Here is a 16,605-nt window from a genome sequence, read left to right on the forward strand (position 1 = left end):
CCTCTTTTGTGGCCCCCCATCTGCGCGCGGTCCGTCCCCTAAAAGGTTCCCCCGAGAAACATCGACCCCGAATCGCTCGTTCCGGGCAGCCATGGCGGAGTTGGTGGCGCTTTCCAAAGCAGAGGAGGAAGCCACTGCAAGGGAGGAAGGAGGGGTGACTCCGGCGGAGACCGAGGCCTGGATGGACCGAGCCCTAGCCATGGTGGGCGGCTGCCTGGAAGAGGAGGGGAAAGGGATCAGCTAGAATCAGCCAGACAGGGCCGAATAGACGCTCTGGGCACTAGGAGGAGTGTGGGCTAGTGCTTCTGAGCCATGCTTCCTCCCCTGGAGAGAAGGAGGCTGAGATGGAGGACATGGGTGGAAGGGGAGCAATGGATGCAAACACAAATGTGTATTTATATCAATGTAATTGAGAACTAAGAAGCATGGATTTATATTCTTAGTGATGTTAAAAATGGAGGACCTTTTGGAATTCCTCCAGGACAGGAGGCTGAAATGGATGATGTGTCCTGGAACACCCCTAGAAACGTAAATCTATGCTTTTTAGCCCTGCTCAAAATGGAGGACCTTCTGACATTCCTCCCAGATAGAAGGCTCCTGGAAATAGTGAAGAAGGCTGCCAGTTCAGGATCGTCCAAGGTTGCATCTACATTTCATAATGCAGTTTGACACCCCTTTAAGTGCTGCAGCACCATCCATCCTCTGGAACCCTGGGATCTGTAGTTTTACAAATCCATTAGCCTTCTCTGCCAAAGAAGGCCGGTGCCTCATAAAATGACAAAGCCCAGGACTCTCTAGCATGGTGCTGTGGCAGTTAAAGCGACAACAAACTGCATTGTTTCTGCAGTGTAGATGCACCCCTAGGATCTGAGTTTTCTGGGCCAAAACCTGAGACCTAGTTGATGTCCCTGAGCATTGTGTGTTAAATGCCAACAACACTTGCTCACAGTTTGCTGTTCAAAAACACACAGAGAACATATTTTCCTGTTTAGAAATGAAGGGAAAAATCTTAGCTGAAGGGGCTGTTTCCAGATCAAGGTGAACTGAGGGGGTTATTCCTTCTCACTCAGGGTGACCAGACATCCCCCTACATGCATGTAGATACAAAAAAGCATCTCAATATGAGGAAAGAACAAGGTGTTGGAAGGAGTTACATTTGACACCAACTTGTTTGATACAAACATTTGTGATGTGCATGACCACAGGACAGCTCATGGATTCATTCTTGCAGTGATAATAGATATATCATTTTTGAGGGTGGGGCAAAGCTAATTTTGGGGTGCAAATAATTATTCCTACGTGGTGGGCTGTGGGTATTACACTTCAGTGTTTTCCTCAGAAGTACAGCTTTCGGTCAGACTGTGCCAGAACATCTAATAGCATACTCTTTTCCATACTATGATTTAGGATGGCATAAACCCTAAATGCACCAGATCCTGTCTGATCTTGGACGCTAAGCAGGGTCAGCCCTGGTTAGTACTTAGATGGGCGACTGCCAACTTAATACCAGGTTCTGTGGGCTATATTTCAGAGGAAGGAACTGGCAAAACCATCTCTGAGTATTTCTTGCCTAAGAAAACAGTACAAAAAATTAATGGGGTCTTCATAAGTTGACAAGTGACTTGAAGGCACACACACACACACACACAGCTTATTTGGGAAACAGAGGTGAGATGGAAGCAGGTAAATGCTCAAAATTTAAGTACAATATTGGCTTTTATGGACCAGCATAGGATTTACAGGCTGGGACTGAGAAAGTAATAGCTGGACAGTTGAATATTGCATGCTAGCCATGTAATCAGACATTTGTATACTGAATACCTATCTTCTGCATATTGATTGCCGGCCTTTCTTTTACTAAATCCCTTTTAGACATATAAAACTCTTTGTAAGGTTTTAAAAAGACCCAGCCTTCCTAGAACGAAACAACAAACCCAGTTTTTCTTCGGGTTTCATGTTAACCTTATGCTTACATACATTAAGCAACAATAGTGAAGATCTTGTGACATCCCAGTTGCTTTCCATGGCTCAGCCTAAACACTGTAAAGAGAACATAGATAGGTCAGAAGAAGTTATGAAATAGATATAATTCAACCGGTTATTCTTGTAAGTAACCACTGTGTACTCTCCCTCTCCCACTGTTTAATACATTGAGCTGCATCTGCACTGCAGAAATCATCCAGTTTGACACCACTTTAACTGCCAAGGCTCCGTGCTATGGAATTCTGGGAACTGTAGTTTTGTGGGATGTCAAGCTTTCTCTATTAGAGAGCTCTGGTGCCACAAAAAACTACAATCCCCAGAATTCCAAAGGATGGAGCTATGTCAAAGTGGTGTCAAACTCGATTATTTATGCAGTATAGATGCAGTGTTGTTTTTTAAAGTTGAAAGCCAGTTAGGTAGGATTATATTGAATAAAGATACTTTGTCCTAAAATGGCATAAATCAGGCAGGGAGATGATGACTTCCTCAAGGCCACATCATAAGCACTGGAGCAATTTGAACCTGGATTTCTTTCAGTGAAACCAGAAGCTGTTCACTATGGATACCATGATAGTTCTCTTTCCATCATATTGCTCACTAACTTGCTAGCTACATTTTCCTGTATTCATCTCTCAGGCATTTAATCCATTTGGAAGCCCACAAACAGTTACTCATTAAGTATCTTTTGCATAGCCTTTTTCCTTTCAGCATCACAGATATTTCTAAAAGAACTTAATGAATGCCCTTATTTCCTCATTTTCTCATCTAAATATAGAAAAGAATACCAAATATGGCAGTAAGCATTTAAAAAGTATGTTGTATCTAGTTACACTAAAGATGATAGGTGGATCGATCAGTAGGTAGATAGGTGGATGTGATCAAGTGGATCCTTTTTTTCTCTGCACATAGAGGTTACATGTCAGTATGCAACTTACAGTAATTTGAAGTCAGACACTGATTCCATAAATTCACAATAGTAAATGTTGAATCTCCACAATAGAGGCTAGTAGGATCTGAATTCTGTTTGGGTTGCTGATCCTATAGCCCACTGCAAAGCTTAAAAGGGTCTTCAGAGGAGCTCACTTTTTTTATTGAAAAAGGACTGTCCTCCTCAGACGTAGATTTGAAAAAAGACTTAAAAGGAAGAAGTGAACTAGTAGGAAAGGGAAAAGAACAAGTTTTTAGTATTTTGAGGTTTCTGAGCTTGATGGAATGACTGTTGAATGACTCTTGGGGAGAAATGAAGCCTGATGGAACCGGCTTCTGAGAAGTACTGATGGCAGACCTGCTTTTCTTTTTCTGGACTATATATCCTTACCAGATTTTGCTGTTTGTCAGCTCTGTTTCATCAGACTTGGGTGTCTCATAGACATATCTGTACATTAGCCCTTCCGTTTTTGAAGGGGATCTGTTCTGGACCTCCCCGTGAAAACAGAAAATCACTGGTATTCAAGCCCCATTGGCTTGAATGGCAGCGTGTCCCCACTTTGTCCCTGTTTGCCGCCTGTGAACAGATGAGGGACGTGGATTCAAAGTCCGCGAAAACAGGGGTGACTGTATACTGTTCTTTGTATTTTTGTGAGTCACATTTTATTATTAACCTTTATTTATGAAGCACTGTAAATTTACACAGCCCTGTACATGCAATCTTTTTAGCTAGACGGTTCCCTGCCCTCGGGCTTACAATCTAAAAAGACATGACACAGAAGGAGAAGGGAGTGGTGGAGAGAAAGGGTAAGAGGTCCAGCAGTTCCTCTCTACCTCCAAGGCCTGGACCAAGGCAGATGGACTGGAGGGAGGGCTTGGCTTCATAATGGATGGTTAATCATTTCCCAGGGAAAATACATACTCTCAAGTAGGATAATGCATATACAGTACATAGCAATACAGGAAATGGTTTGATAAACAGGCACCAAAAGAACATCAAGTAGTAAGCGACAATTATGCAATGCCTGGGAAGGCTTCTCTGAACAGGATGGTTTTCAACTCCGTTCTGAAGCTGGTTAAAGAAGTGATTTTATACTCCTAAATCTTTATGGGAGATTCCTTGAGGGGAACTGTAATTAAATCTACTTTATTTCTAAGCATGCAGTCTGTGACAAAGTTAACACAATAAACTTTCTTCTTGATAGTGTTCTTACTGATTCTTTTGTGTATGTGTGCTTGATAGGCCAAAGAAGCCTTAGAGAATGGTGAAGTACCTGTTGGTTGCCTCATGGTCTTCAATAATGAAGTCATAGGGAAGGGAAAGAATGAAGTGAATGAAACTAAAAACGTAAGTTGTTCAACTAAATTAAGGTAATGTAAGCCATTGGGTTATATCTATATAATTTTTTTTAAAAAAAAATCCTTAATTTGATAAAAATCTTGTCATTAATTCTACTGTAAAGTGTGTGAATGCCTTATGCACCCTTAAGTTGCTGCATCTGGAATTTCTGTATGCTTTGCCTTCTGGAAGTGCAGGGAGGGATTGCAAATACTTGTGTTCTGAGAAGGCACCTCTCGGCATTTAAAGATCACTTGGCACTGTACTCATGTCAGAGATGGAAAGTGGAAGGCATGTTCCACAACTGAAAACCTTGTATGGGACCTATTCACTTTCCTGTTTTAATTGTTAAGACTTTTTGGTCTTATTGCTATGCCTCTGTGCATAAATACTATACACTCAAAGCTACGAACATAGTAAATTTATCAGTCAATAGAATTACATTTCAACTTAATTTTTTAAAGATTACTAAAACAAAAAGGACAGTGAGATATAATAAAATTATCAGGTACAATTATTTTAATGTTTTTATTTACTGTAATATAATATACAGTTACCCCTCATTTTTTGCTGGGGATCCATTCTGGACCCCCTCGTGAAAATGGAGTTTCACTTGTATTCAAGCCCTATTGGCTTGAATATAGGGCATGCACATGAGGTGTGCAGGCGCACCCCATGGGCACGCGCCCCATTCATTCTCCTTATATTAATCCCTCTAACAAAAGAGAGGGACATGAGTCTGAAAATCGTGAGAACGAAGGGAGGACTGTAGTTCTTAAACCAGGACTATTAATTTCTGAATGTTTTTTGGAATAGAAAGGTTTCACAGAATGCTATATTTTAATTTTATATTTATTATCAGGTCTGAGGATTTTCTTTCAGAACATGAAGTTCATATAATTTACTAAGAAAAGCTGCAGTGTATAGAATTAAAAATGGATACTAGGTGCATGTATGGGTTTTGTGTTTTAAGTTTTTTTTTACTTGAATGTCCCTTCCTGAGCACAAAATGTGAGAAGTAGTCCAGTGAAATATTATATTTGGTCTAAGATCTTACTAAAACTATCATGTTGAATAATTCTTATGATCCTGATTGTAAACTTTTCTGAATAAACATGAATTGCACCTAATTTTTTAAATCTTTATGGATGCTGAAGTATTGTTCAGGATTGTTTTCTTAGTTTTCTCCCTTAATCTGCTGAGCTTTTGTGATAAGGATATAGTCTACCTGAAGTGATTGCAGTGTCCTAATTCCACAAATTACTCATAAGTCAAATTAGATCCTTATTTACCTGTCAATAGCTTGCAGAAACCTAAAAGCTTTTATTATATACTAAGGATGCACTAAGAGTTGCTGAGTTATCTGCTGCATGTATTCTGTTTTCTGAAACCAGAACAATAAGAATGATTTACAAACACATCTTGAATTGATTCTTTCTTGGTACTCTTGTGAAATATATCTTCATTCCTACCCTTGGAGATCATCCACACAGCTTGGGAGGCAGAAAAATTGGGTGTGAGTGGTAATTTCATTCACAAAGATAGGTTCCATGTGAATCTCTACTACAAAGAGACTGGAAAAAATATTGTTGCAATAGCAACCTTTCTGTTCCAAATGCTAAGTTCCTATAAAGGAGGAGCAAGAACTGAAAGGCCCTTTAAGTGTATGCAGGTGTCCTTCAGTTGTGGTAATGGAAAGTGAGTGAGCTTTATTAAATGTTTTATAGCACCTTCTTTGCATGATGCTTTGGAAATCTAGTTGAAATTTACATTTGTTTGCAAGGCAAATTATAGGCTAATTGTAAATCCTATTCATTTGTAATAAATTTATTGTAACAGCAGTTAACACCAGAATCTATTAAATATTAAAAATATTTTGCTATCAATTTGTTAACCATTATATATTTTCAGTTCTTTGTGTTTATTAGTACATTTATTAATATACTCATTTACAATTAAATACTCATTAATGAAGTAGTTCCCAGGGCTTGGAGGTAAGGTATTGCAAGTAAAATTACTTTACTTTGAGATTATACTGATGTTCATACCCGTATCTAATTCTGACCGTTCCTATTCATTCTCCGCTCAGCCAGAATGGGATCTCCCATGTTATTTATTGTGGACAGCTCATTTCTCTTAAAAGCATAACTTCCTTTCAATTCTAATTAAGTCTATTATTTCTCCATTTATTTCTTTAAAAAAAACATAATCCAAGTAGCACATGCTCCAAAGCACTCCAAAAATCTTCCCAGAAGCTCTAATAATATAATTTCCCCATAGGATGCTCTATTAAGTTATACCTTTAGAGAACTCTAGAACAATAGTGCAAATACTATTCTAGGGAGCCCCATAGGCACCTCAGATTGCCCTTTGGGCAGGAGAATCCTGTCTTTATTTAGAACCACAGCTGTAAAGCCATTAACATGGAATTCACCAAGGTACAGACAGCTCAGGTAATGGAACAAATTCCTTATTTTGGGTAATGTTCCAAGCTCTGAAGAGTCTTAAATTTGTCTAAAGGGCTAAGAACAGTAAATAGAAATAAGTAAATCTGACAGAGTTCATTTAAAAAAAAAACTAAGCAAGCTGTAAATATTTGGATGCAGATAGCCCTCTCTCTCCAAAACATGTTTCCCATCTTATAACTAAAGGGTTTATTTAAATTTTTAGACTGGTGTTCTACTCATAATCCCCCTTGGACATAGATGGGGTAGCCAAGTTATTTATTCCCTGGTAATTTCCCATTTGGCAAGTGTAGTGGTTTTTGTGTGGGGCTGCTTTTGGAGACTCCGTATATTGCACTAAGTTCAGAATGTAGCATTACATTTAATAACCAAGACTGGGTGTAATGGTCACAGTCCTGACACTGTTACATTGATTTCAATCTGTTTCCAACCACAATTCAAACTGCTGCTTTAAATCTTTAAGTACTTATACAGCTTGGGACCTGGGTATTTTCTGACTGGCCTTTCTAGTCTACACAAATGTGTCTATGTATTACAAATACATTCTCAGATTCTGAGTCTGACTGTCATTGGAGGTGAGGTCATAAACTGGGATTGTGGCAGGTCTGGAATGATCTCCCCAGAAAGTCTGTCTGGTGCTGAGTATATTTTTCTTTGGTACTACTTATATTTCTTGGGCTTTTTGTTTTTTGTTTTTAGTTCCTTTTAAAAATCACTGCATGCTTTGTCCTGCTCTGCTTTTTCTCATATTTATTATATTGCATTTATTTATTTATTTATTTATTTATTTATTTATTTATTAAATGAGCTTTCATGGAAGCTGCTCTTGGAAACCTAGTCAGTTTAAAAGTGAATAAAAGTATATATTGGAGTATTAAAGTACATATTAATATAATACAAATAAATAGAATCAGAAGTATTAGATAGGGTTAATGGAAAAATACTGCCATTCAGTTCAAACTAGAAACATTTTCAGATGTTCCTAATTGGAAATGACTGCAGATGTAATTCATGGACTTGCCTGAAGCTCTTGAAAGAGAGACAGTCTCCAGTGCTACCCTTCAAACTCATAGGAATAGTAGGTCTTATTTCATCCCTCATGTTTATTCATAGATTAGGCTGGATCCAAAGTAGGAACTTGATATCTGACAAGGAGGAAAATCATTTTGCCTGAACACTTATTTCTTTAACAGGCCATTTTTTTCTCTGACCTTTCTGTCCTTGCTTCAGAAGGAATCTTTGCATTGCCTATAATTGCAGTCTCTGAGATTTTGTTGATAATGGAAGAGCTCACTAACTTAACACTTGTTTATTGAGGATAAAGCGAATCAGATGAATTTTCAATTCCCCCCTTTATGTCAGGTGTTGATAAGGAAACACCTTTCAAGAAAATATCAACAAAATGCCACACTCTTCTGTTTTAATGATTATGTGTTACTATTTTTAGACTAAATTTTTATGGCTCTTACAGTTAGTTTTTGCATGGTGGGGGCTAACATTTGGTATCAAAGTTCTTCATAATGGACTTTTCTCACTGTCATTTTGGAAACTCATAGTAAAGTTTAAAAGTTTAAAAGAAAACAATGATTGACAACAAAAATATAAAAGGTCTGAGTTACCCTGGCACTGTTACTAGTGTTTTTAACAGGCATTGTAATGCCTGTATTTTTCAGCCAGGCACTGCTGCAAACAGTGGGGGTATGATAGTGTTTATTTGAGCTGTGCCACATTACAAACAAGTGGAAGGGCTGCCCACTGCTTTAGTTTATCTCACCTATTAACAGAATTAAACTTTTAGGAGCCAGATAGCATTAAATTATTGAGCTGTTGGGGCCTGCTAGGTCATCTGATCCAGTCTGTTGTTTGATTCAGGAAATTCTGCATTTTTGTCTCCCTGCTAAAAAGAGCTAATTTTTTGTTTGGGTATGCCTTCCATTTAGACCAATACACTGCTGTGTCTTATAAACACTGATATTCTTTTTCTGTATCCTCACAGGCTACTCGCCATGCTGAAATGGTGGCAATTGATCAAGCCAGAGATTGGTGTCATCAGCATAAGAAGGAGCTAGAGGAAGTGTTTTTGCACACAGTGTTGTACGTCACTGTAGAGCCCTGTATAATGTGTGCAGCTGCTCTTCGCCTGATGAGTATCCTTCACAAAATGATACAGTGGCATGTTATTTCTGTGCCTTGCATCAGCTTGCTAACAAGAGAATGGAACTCATTTTCTTCTTCACAGATCTTTCTGGAGATTTCCTTGTGTAGAAATGATGTACTCAAGAAGAACTCTAATAGATTTGACCAAACTCCCGTCTAGGCCACTGTTCGATTCCCACAGTGGTCAGTGTGATGGCTTGGGAAGGCTAGTCAACGTGTAACAGCCTCCTTCTGCTCCTTTTTCCCAGCAGCTGGTAACTTAAATACAGTGCGCCCATGTTATACGCAAGCACGCTTTATGCAGCTTTCAGCATATGTTGAAAGACGCTCGGGGAGGAAGGGGCAGTGCATCCCATAGGGACAAATGGAGCTTGTGCCTGTGGCACGCGTGTTCCGCCACACTGCCGTGCCACCGCATGCACAAGCCCCATTCATTTAGATGGGGCTCGAGCATATGCGTTATTTCTTTTACGCGGGGGAGTCCGGAACGGATTACCCATGTAAACAAAGGGTGCACTGTACAAACAGTCTCAAAATCCCTGGACAGGAACTTCTTTGTAGTAAGCCTTGGTGTTGATGATGGTAAGTAAGCAATAGGTACTGTGCAGTACAAATCGTACTGTTAGGCAGTGTGAGGGGCCTTGCCTCAGGTAGTAGGTTTGGAAGTTGTCATAAAAAAGCAAGAAATTTTGATTTGTTTAGCTGCTTCTTCCTCTTCTTTATCTCCTTGGATTTTCTGCTTCAGATACCATAATGTCTTATTCTGTTTTTAGCTCTGGGTTAGAAGATTTGGGGTAAGCGGAGTAGTGTTAGTAAACACCCTTGGTGGAAGGGAGCCTTGGGTCAGAGCTAGAGGAACAGAAGTGGGTGAAAGATGGTTTGTCTAAAGGTATTAGATATTCCTTAATGGTTTGTCTAGAGGTATTAGGGTTCCTTAATAAAAGTGTCCATAAAACACAGGAGTTTGTGGTATGTGAGAGAAGAGATGATGAAATAGATTTGACATCGCAGACATGTCAGCACAACTAGACAATCAATTAAAGCAGGATACTGTTCTATATAATTAATACCTTAACTCATTTATATAAATTCCACTGGTTGTGTATGGCTGCCAAAATGAACGATTTGGAGGCTGTGGTTCAGTTTTGGACATCTCTTCTGCTACCTTAGCGGACATGGGGGAACCATTTCAGGTGAAAATTTTTGTTAGCATCTTTTAGTAATTTATTTTAAAACATTGAAGTAAACCGTGTACCTTTTAATTAGAAGGGAATTTGTTGACAAGTACATTCTTCCCAGTATTTTAATTCTGCAACTAGCACTGAACTTCATCCTTCACAGTGTTGTGTGAGTATTTCTCTGGTGATAGATTAGGTCTGAATCCATATTTTGAGAGTAAGTAGAGAGAGAGTGCATTCACAAATAGTTCTAGGATTTAGAGCAGCTGTCTCTTTTGCTAAATATAAACTGTTGGCTTGAGTGTTCTTCCATAATATTCCCCAACCCTGTGCAATAGAATGCATGAGTATAGTATAGTAGTATGGCATAATACTTTTAAATTTAAGGCAGGGGACTGTGTGGTCTTCCAAGTGTTATTGTAGTTTCCATGACTACTCACAACTGGCTATGATGGCTGATGGGATTTTCAGTCCACCAATAATTGGAAGGTTGTACAGTTCCTATACCTGATTTATGGTGTGAAACAATTGAAAAAGAGAATTGAGAAGAATCCGGAAACAGCTGATTGTTTAAGCCTTGAGAATACTGGTGGAAATCTGATTTGTGCATGAATGGAAGATCACAAGAAATTGCATGTAACCTCCTCCCAAAAAGGAAGAGTGAGATCAAACATATTTAATGAATAATATGGTATCTGGATGAAGAAAAAGCAAAATGGTTGGAAACAATTATGGGAACAGATGCAAATGTAAAAAGAGAGGAAGAGGAGGAAGAAGAAAAAAAGGAATAGCATTTTTTTTAAAAAAAAAAGTATGTCTGTACTTAGCACAGTGACGATACCTCAGCTTTACATTGTGGCAACTGTGGGAGAAGAAGCATTTGTGTTTAAGAAACCTAATTTCCATTCTCAAGAAATTGCAGTTGATGCCTGTGTAGAAAGCATTTCCATATGTAGGTGGATGCTTCTTAAACTGGTGCATTTGCTGAAAGCATCCTGTTCTCTGTGTGTGTGTGTGTGTGTGCGTGTGCGTGTGCGTGTTTGTGTGCGCGCCTCACACTGTCACACACATTCACACATTTAAAGGAAAAATGTTGGAAGGGAATGACTTGTGGGTGGAATAAGTTGAAACACAATTCAGTTATGTTGGGGCCAAGGAAGTCTTAGCAGCTATGGCAAAAAAACTCATCCATGAAGATGAGCTTCTTGGCAGAAATGCATAGGCTGATGGAAACTCAACAACCACAGCCTAACAAATCCCGGTTGATTGGAAGAGGAATAAACTATCTGCATGATACAACTCCTCCTCTATGTCACATGCCTTCATTTGATAAACCTTGGTTTTGTTATACCACTGATACTTTGATTTGTAAGGATTTCTTAAAATCCTTGTTTCCATGCTTTCACTGTGATTAGGGTAAGGTGTATGGGATGGAGGAAGGAAGAAGCATGTGCTTGCTTCACGTCAAACAGCCTTATTTCCAATAGAGGTTGTTGTCACTTGCAGAGGCCTGACTGTCAGGCATATTTCTGTCCCTCCCAAATTGTGGCTGCACTGCCTTCAGAGTTTTGAAGGATCCCCACTATCTCTGCTTTTAGAAATGATGTCAAGCTGCATCTCATTAATTTGGACTTACACATTGCATTATTATTAGTATTGGGTGTTGTTGTTTTTACTTTTATGAGCAAAATATTCTGATTTTTACAGTGCAAAGTTGGTTATCGATCTGAAGAAGCAGTGGAAATGTTGAAAACTTTCTACAGGCAGGAAAATCCAAATGGTAAGTCTCATCACTACACAAACTAATGTTGCCTTCTGCATCACTGAATGTTAATAGCTTTGTTTTCTTTCCTTGTGATAGCACCCAAATCAAAAGTTCGAAAAAAGAATGCACTAAGTGATGAAGTAAGTGAAGTGCAGTAAACGGAAGCTGGACAAGTATGGAACTGTTCAAAGCCCTGGGCAGTAAACTGACCTATTCCTGAAGGCCACTTAGAGGTGTAACGAGGTGTTTCTCTTCCTCTGTATGTTATCATAATCTGTAAGTTTCATGCAAAATAGTAAATACATTTTTGTTATTTTTTTAAAATCTAGTTTTTATTTAGGGGAGGGGCAGAGGGAAGAAATAAAAAGGTGAGAGAGGCGGGATACAGACCGCCCAAAAGGGCGGTCTGCCGCCACCCTAGTTTGCTGCGTGAAGGAGCCGCAGCGGACAAACCACACAGCTCCCTCGCACAACAAAAAGAAGCCGCAAAAAGCGGCTTCTTTCTGCAGCGCCATTATGACTCAGCAAGGCACCAATGGCGCACTTGCGGCATCATGAAGGCGCCGAGACATGCGGACGCTAGGCGTCCATCACATCAAATTGGCGCCCATGTGTATAGGGCGCCGCCATTTTTACGCCCCATCACATGCGAGGGGCAAGGGGCATTTGAAAGCGCCGCCCCTCGCACGTGACGGGGGCGCGTCATAGCGCCCATTTAAATAGTGCCAGAGTGTCCTTCCAGTAATTAGCATTCATACTGAACTGTTTTGGCAATCTTGATTTTGGAGTTCATCAGAGTAAGGATGATTTATTTTGACAGTCCTTGCTTTGCTGGTGTAACTTCACCTGCTTTCCAACTACCAATGCCATATACAAACATAGCTGTGTTCAGTCCAATTCAATACAAAGAACTCTGTGTACATTTGGAAAGTTGAGTCAGCTCTGCTTTCAGCAGTGTGTTGAAATTCAACATGCTCCAAGTTCTCTCACCAACCGAAGTGGGGTCACCAGTTTCATACATGGTACTGAAAACCAGGGTTCAATGTGAGCAGAGGCTGCCACACTGATAAGTGTCTTGAAAACCCCTCTATCATGTCAGATCAGTTCATTTAGCCAAGAATTTTCTGTGTATTCTTGCACTCCAGGGGATTGGACTGGATGGCCTTTGAGGTCTCTTCCAATTCTATGGTTCTAGTACAAACTCTCTAGCTGGTATCATAGTATATTATCATGTTGATATCATGTTATAGCGCATGTTTTTAACTTTCCAGTCCCTTGCCTCTGGAACCCATCAAAATGAGCAGAAAACCTTTACTGCAGCTTGTTTATTCTTGCTCAATTCAGATTTTATGGTTGACCAAATTGAATGTGTGTGTGTTTAGTTTTTTAGAATCTAAATTAATACATTGGCTTATGATAATGTGTGATCAGTTTCTGTCATGCTTGTTCTTTTCGAGTTAAGTTTGGTTTGGGATTTTTGGAGTAAAAATTACACTTCAGAAATGACTTATTATTTTTTATGCTTGTTATGGAAAGCTGCTTAAAAAATCAGAATATAGGTTGAATCTCCCTTATCTGGAATACAAAATATTCCAGTATCCAAAATTGTCCACATGGATGGCTGAGATAGTGACACCTTTGTTTTCTGACTATTCAATTTTTTATTGTATTTTATATCCTTATTTATATGTGGCCTTTCTTCCAAATTGGGACCCAACACAGTTTCCAAAAAGAAAACAATATATATCAACTTGATTTCATGCACATAATTATTAAAAATATTGTGTATAAAATTACCTTCAAGCTATGTGCATAAGGTATATACAAAATAGAAATCAATTTAATGTTTTGACCTGGGTTCCATCTCAAAGATATCTCATTTCACACACACACACACACACACACACACACACATTCCAAAATTTGAAAAACAAAACAAAACTAAAATCCAAACATTTCTGGTCCCAAGCATTTCAGATAAGGGAGAATCAATCTGTATTCATTAGCTGTTGAATACTGAAAGTATAGGCTAACACCAGTATTAGTCCTACCTACACTTGACTGAAAGAAATCTGACTAACAAGTCCCAGTGCTAGGTAGGTAGGACTAGCATTGGATTTAGCTCCATTGGACTACTAATTGGACTACAAATGGAACACCTCTGTAACTTTGCTCATTTATAGCAATACTGCAGATAATATTTGTTGGCTTAAGTAAACGGTTATGACTGAACACATTTGTAGCTCAACTGTTTTGAAATTATGTTCATATTTTCTACTTGTATATGTACACAGTCATCTGGGGGAGACTAAAAATATACTATTGCCCTAATCTCCTAAACTATAGTATTTGAAACATATACTATAATAATAAGGGAAGTTAGATGGGAATAGATAAGGAGGAAAGGCAAAGATAAAGACAAACATTTATACTGTAACTGACATTTCATTGCTTTGTTGAATTGTACTTTGAACATATTATGATTACAGTCCAGAAGAGGGCCTTGCTGTTCCAATAATGAGAGACTCCAGCAGATTAACACTGAACTCATTCCTCCTGGTTCTGCATGCTGAGCAAGTAAACAGGCTAGGAAGTCATCAAGCTATGACTTGTGGATTTCTGTATTGTGGACATGTTATTTCAGTAGTTTGGTGAGACATGTGCAAACCAGATTTGGTTTACTATTTAATTCCTCTACTATGTAGATCTATGCATATTTTAAAATGATAATATCTTATTGATGGTAACACAATGTCTCCAAAGCTTGGCTTCTTTTGTTGTTTGATAGTTTCATGCTGAGCATGAGAGAGGCCAAATTACAAATTTGTAATTTTAAAGCAGCAGTATCAGCATCTTACTTCTTTAAGCTTGGCGTTAAATCCCACTGATTTCAAAGAAAGAGCATGCTTATTTAGACACAAATTGTCAGGCTTCTGGGCAAAAAATATCCGTTTATGTCTTATATAGTACTTGGGGATTCATTTGTGTGATAAACAGATATTCAATTAATTGTAGTAGTTGCACTTCTTTACATTCTTGCAGTGCAGTTCTTTACTTCTGATGAAGCAGGCAGTATCCACAAAGTACTGTATATACTCATGTATAAGTCTAGAAATTTTGCTCAAAAAATTGACCTAAAAACCTGAGTCGACTTATCCATCTAAGAACTGCACCTCTGAACAAATCTTGCCAAGAAAACTCTGTGATAAGTTCACCTTAGAGTCACCATGAGTCAGTAAGGCAAGGCAAACAGCAATTACATATTTAAGTGTAATAATTGCTATTTATTAATTAAATTTATTTATTTAATGGCTTTTAAAATTGCCTGTCGGGTTACACTATCCTCTGAGGGTCATAAAACATGATGTGCTTGTTTCTGGAGAGTTCAAGAGAAAATCAAAAATGAGTTTTTCCTGGAAGCCAAAATGACAAAACTGAGGCTGTTGTACTTTGAACATATCATGAAACAACGTGACTCATTAGAAAAGGTAATAATGCTTGACAACAACTGGTAAGTCAGCAGGAAAAGAGGAAGACCACATTACACATTGCAGACTTGATCAAGGAAGCTATGTTCTTGATTTTGTAAGACTTTAGCAGGTCTGTTAGTGAAAGTGTGTCTTAGAGGTCTCATTCATAGGGTCATGAAAAGTCTTGACTTGATGGCAATTAACAGCAACAGCAAATTTAATTATATGCACCATTGTCTTTGAGGGCTTTCCTTCTCCTTTAACAATTATTGTAATGTTATTAATCAGGTTAGCTTTTTAAAATTCTACTGATTTCTATATATGGTTGTTAAAGCTGTACAGTGAACAAAGTTGTCAGGAAGAAAATAAATTCATTTGAAATGTGCTGGAGAAGAGTTGTAGGACACCATGGACTGCTAAAAATCCAAATGAAATGGGCCTTAGAGCAAATCAGATCTGAACTTTCATTAGAAGCCATGTGACTAAACTGAGTCTCCTGTACTTTGGACATATCATGAGATGAGGATACTGTGTGGTAAGGTGGAAGGCAGTAGCAAAAGATACAAATGGCCCAGAGTTTTCAAGACCTGAGCAAGGCTGTTGATGACCTCTTGGAGGTCTCACATTCACAGGATTCCATGAATCAAAGTCAACTTGATATCAAATAACACAGCTTTTAAAAGAGCATATTTATGAGTACTGTCCATAGCCATGATGCACACTGGCATTTATTCTGGCCACTTTGACTGAAATCATCTGGTCCCTATGGTGGGCTTTCAGGGTTCAAAGGGAAATTCAGAACTCTATCTCAGATGACAGGAAGAAAGATCTGGCACTGCAATGAAAGAGTTCATAAACCCCCTCTGAAGTGACACACAAACACCTGCAGTCTTTGCCTTTCAAAGTCAGAACTCTAATGTCACTAGAGACAAAGAAGATAGAATGCTGGTTGTTCAGGCAGATTGGGGAAAGCTTTGAATCTGTAGTTTTCCTATTCCCCAACATGTCCTGAGAATTGAAGAAAATATACATGAGGACTAGAGCAGGCATACATAAATTGTCTCTTTGCAAGCAATGGGGTGGACATCATCAAAGTAAAAAATGGAAAAAAAGCGTGGGGGGAGGGTTCTGTCTCACTGCTCCTTTCCACTAGCATGCAGCTCAACCAGCATTTGATAATGCAGTTCCTACTTCAAATCTGCCACCCATCCATTGGTATGTTTGTTTTGTGGTTATCTTTTATTTTAGTTTTTCTTACAATTTGTTTATTTATTTTACATTCAGAAGAGTTCTCATTTATGTACAGTAATGTTCCAGCAGG

General features: G+C 38.7%; 1 protein-coding gene across 2 annotated transcripts; it reads left to right on the forward strand.

Annotated features, from left to right (window-relative positions):
- Window positions 1-83: 83 nt before the first annotated feature.
- On the forward strand, window positions 84-14,783 carry ADAT2 (adenosine deaminase tRNA specific 2). 2 transcript variants are annotated; one of them, XR_016281603.1, is made up of 7 exons: window positions 84-202; window positions 4,154-4,258; window positions 8,711-8,861; window positions 9,958-10,064; window positions 11,757-11,829; window positions 11,911-12,090; window positions 14,304-14,783. XR_016281603.1 is itself a non-coding variant. In XM_089528450.1 (6 exons), the coding sequence occupies exons 1-6, from the start codon at window positions 92-94 to the stop codon at window positions 11,970-11,972; spliced, it is 609 nt and encodes a 202-aa protein (XP_089384576.1). In that variant the 5' UTR covers window positions 84-91; the 3' UTR covers window positions 11,973-14,783. The 2 variants fall into 2 exon arrangements, 1 of the variants encoding a protein (XP_089384576.1); XM_089528450.1 differs by having other exon boundaries at window positions 11,911-14,783.
- Window positions 14,784-16,605: the final 1,822 nt, after the last annotated feature.

This window comes from Sceloporus occidentalis, unplaced genomic scaffold (assembly GCF_023333645.1).
Source record: "Sceloporus occidentalis isolate IW3139 unplaced genomic scaffold, rSceOcc1.0.p SCAF_6, whole genome shotgun sequence".
Classification (NCBI taxonomy): domain Eukaryota; kingdom Metazoa; phylum Chordata; class Lepidosauria; order Squamata; family Phrynosomatidae; genus Sceloporus; species Sceloporus occidentalis.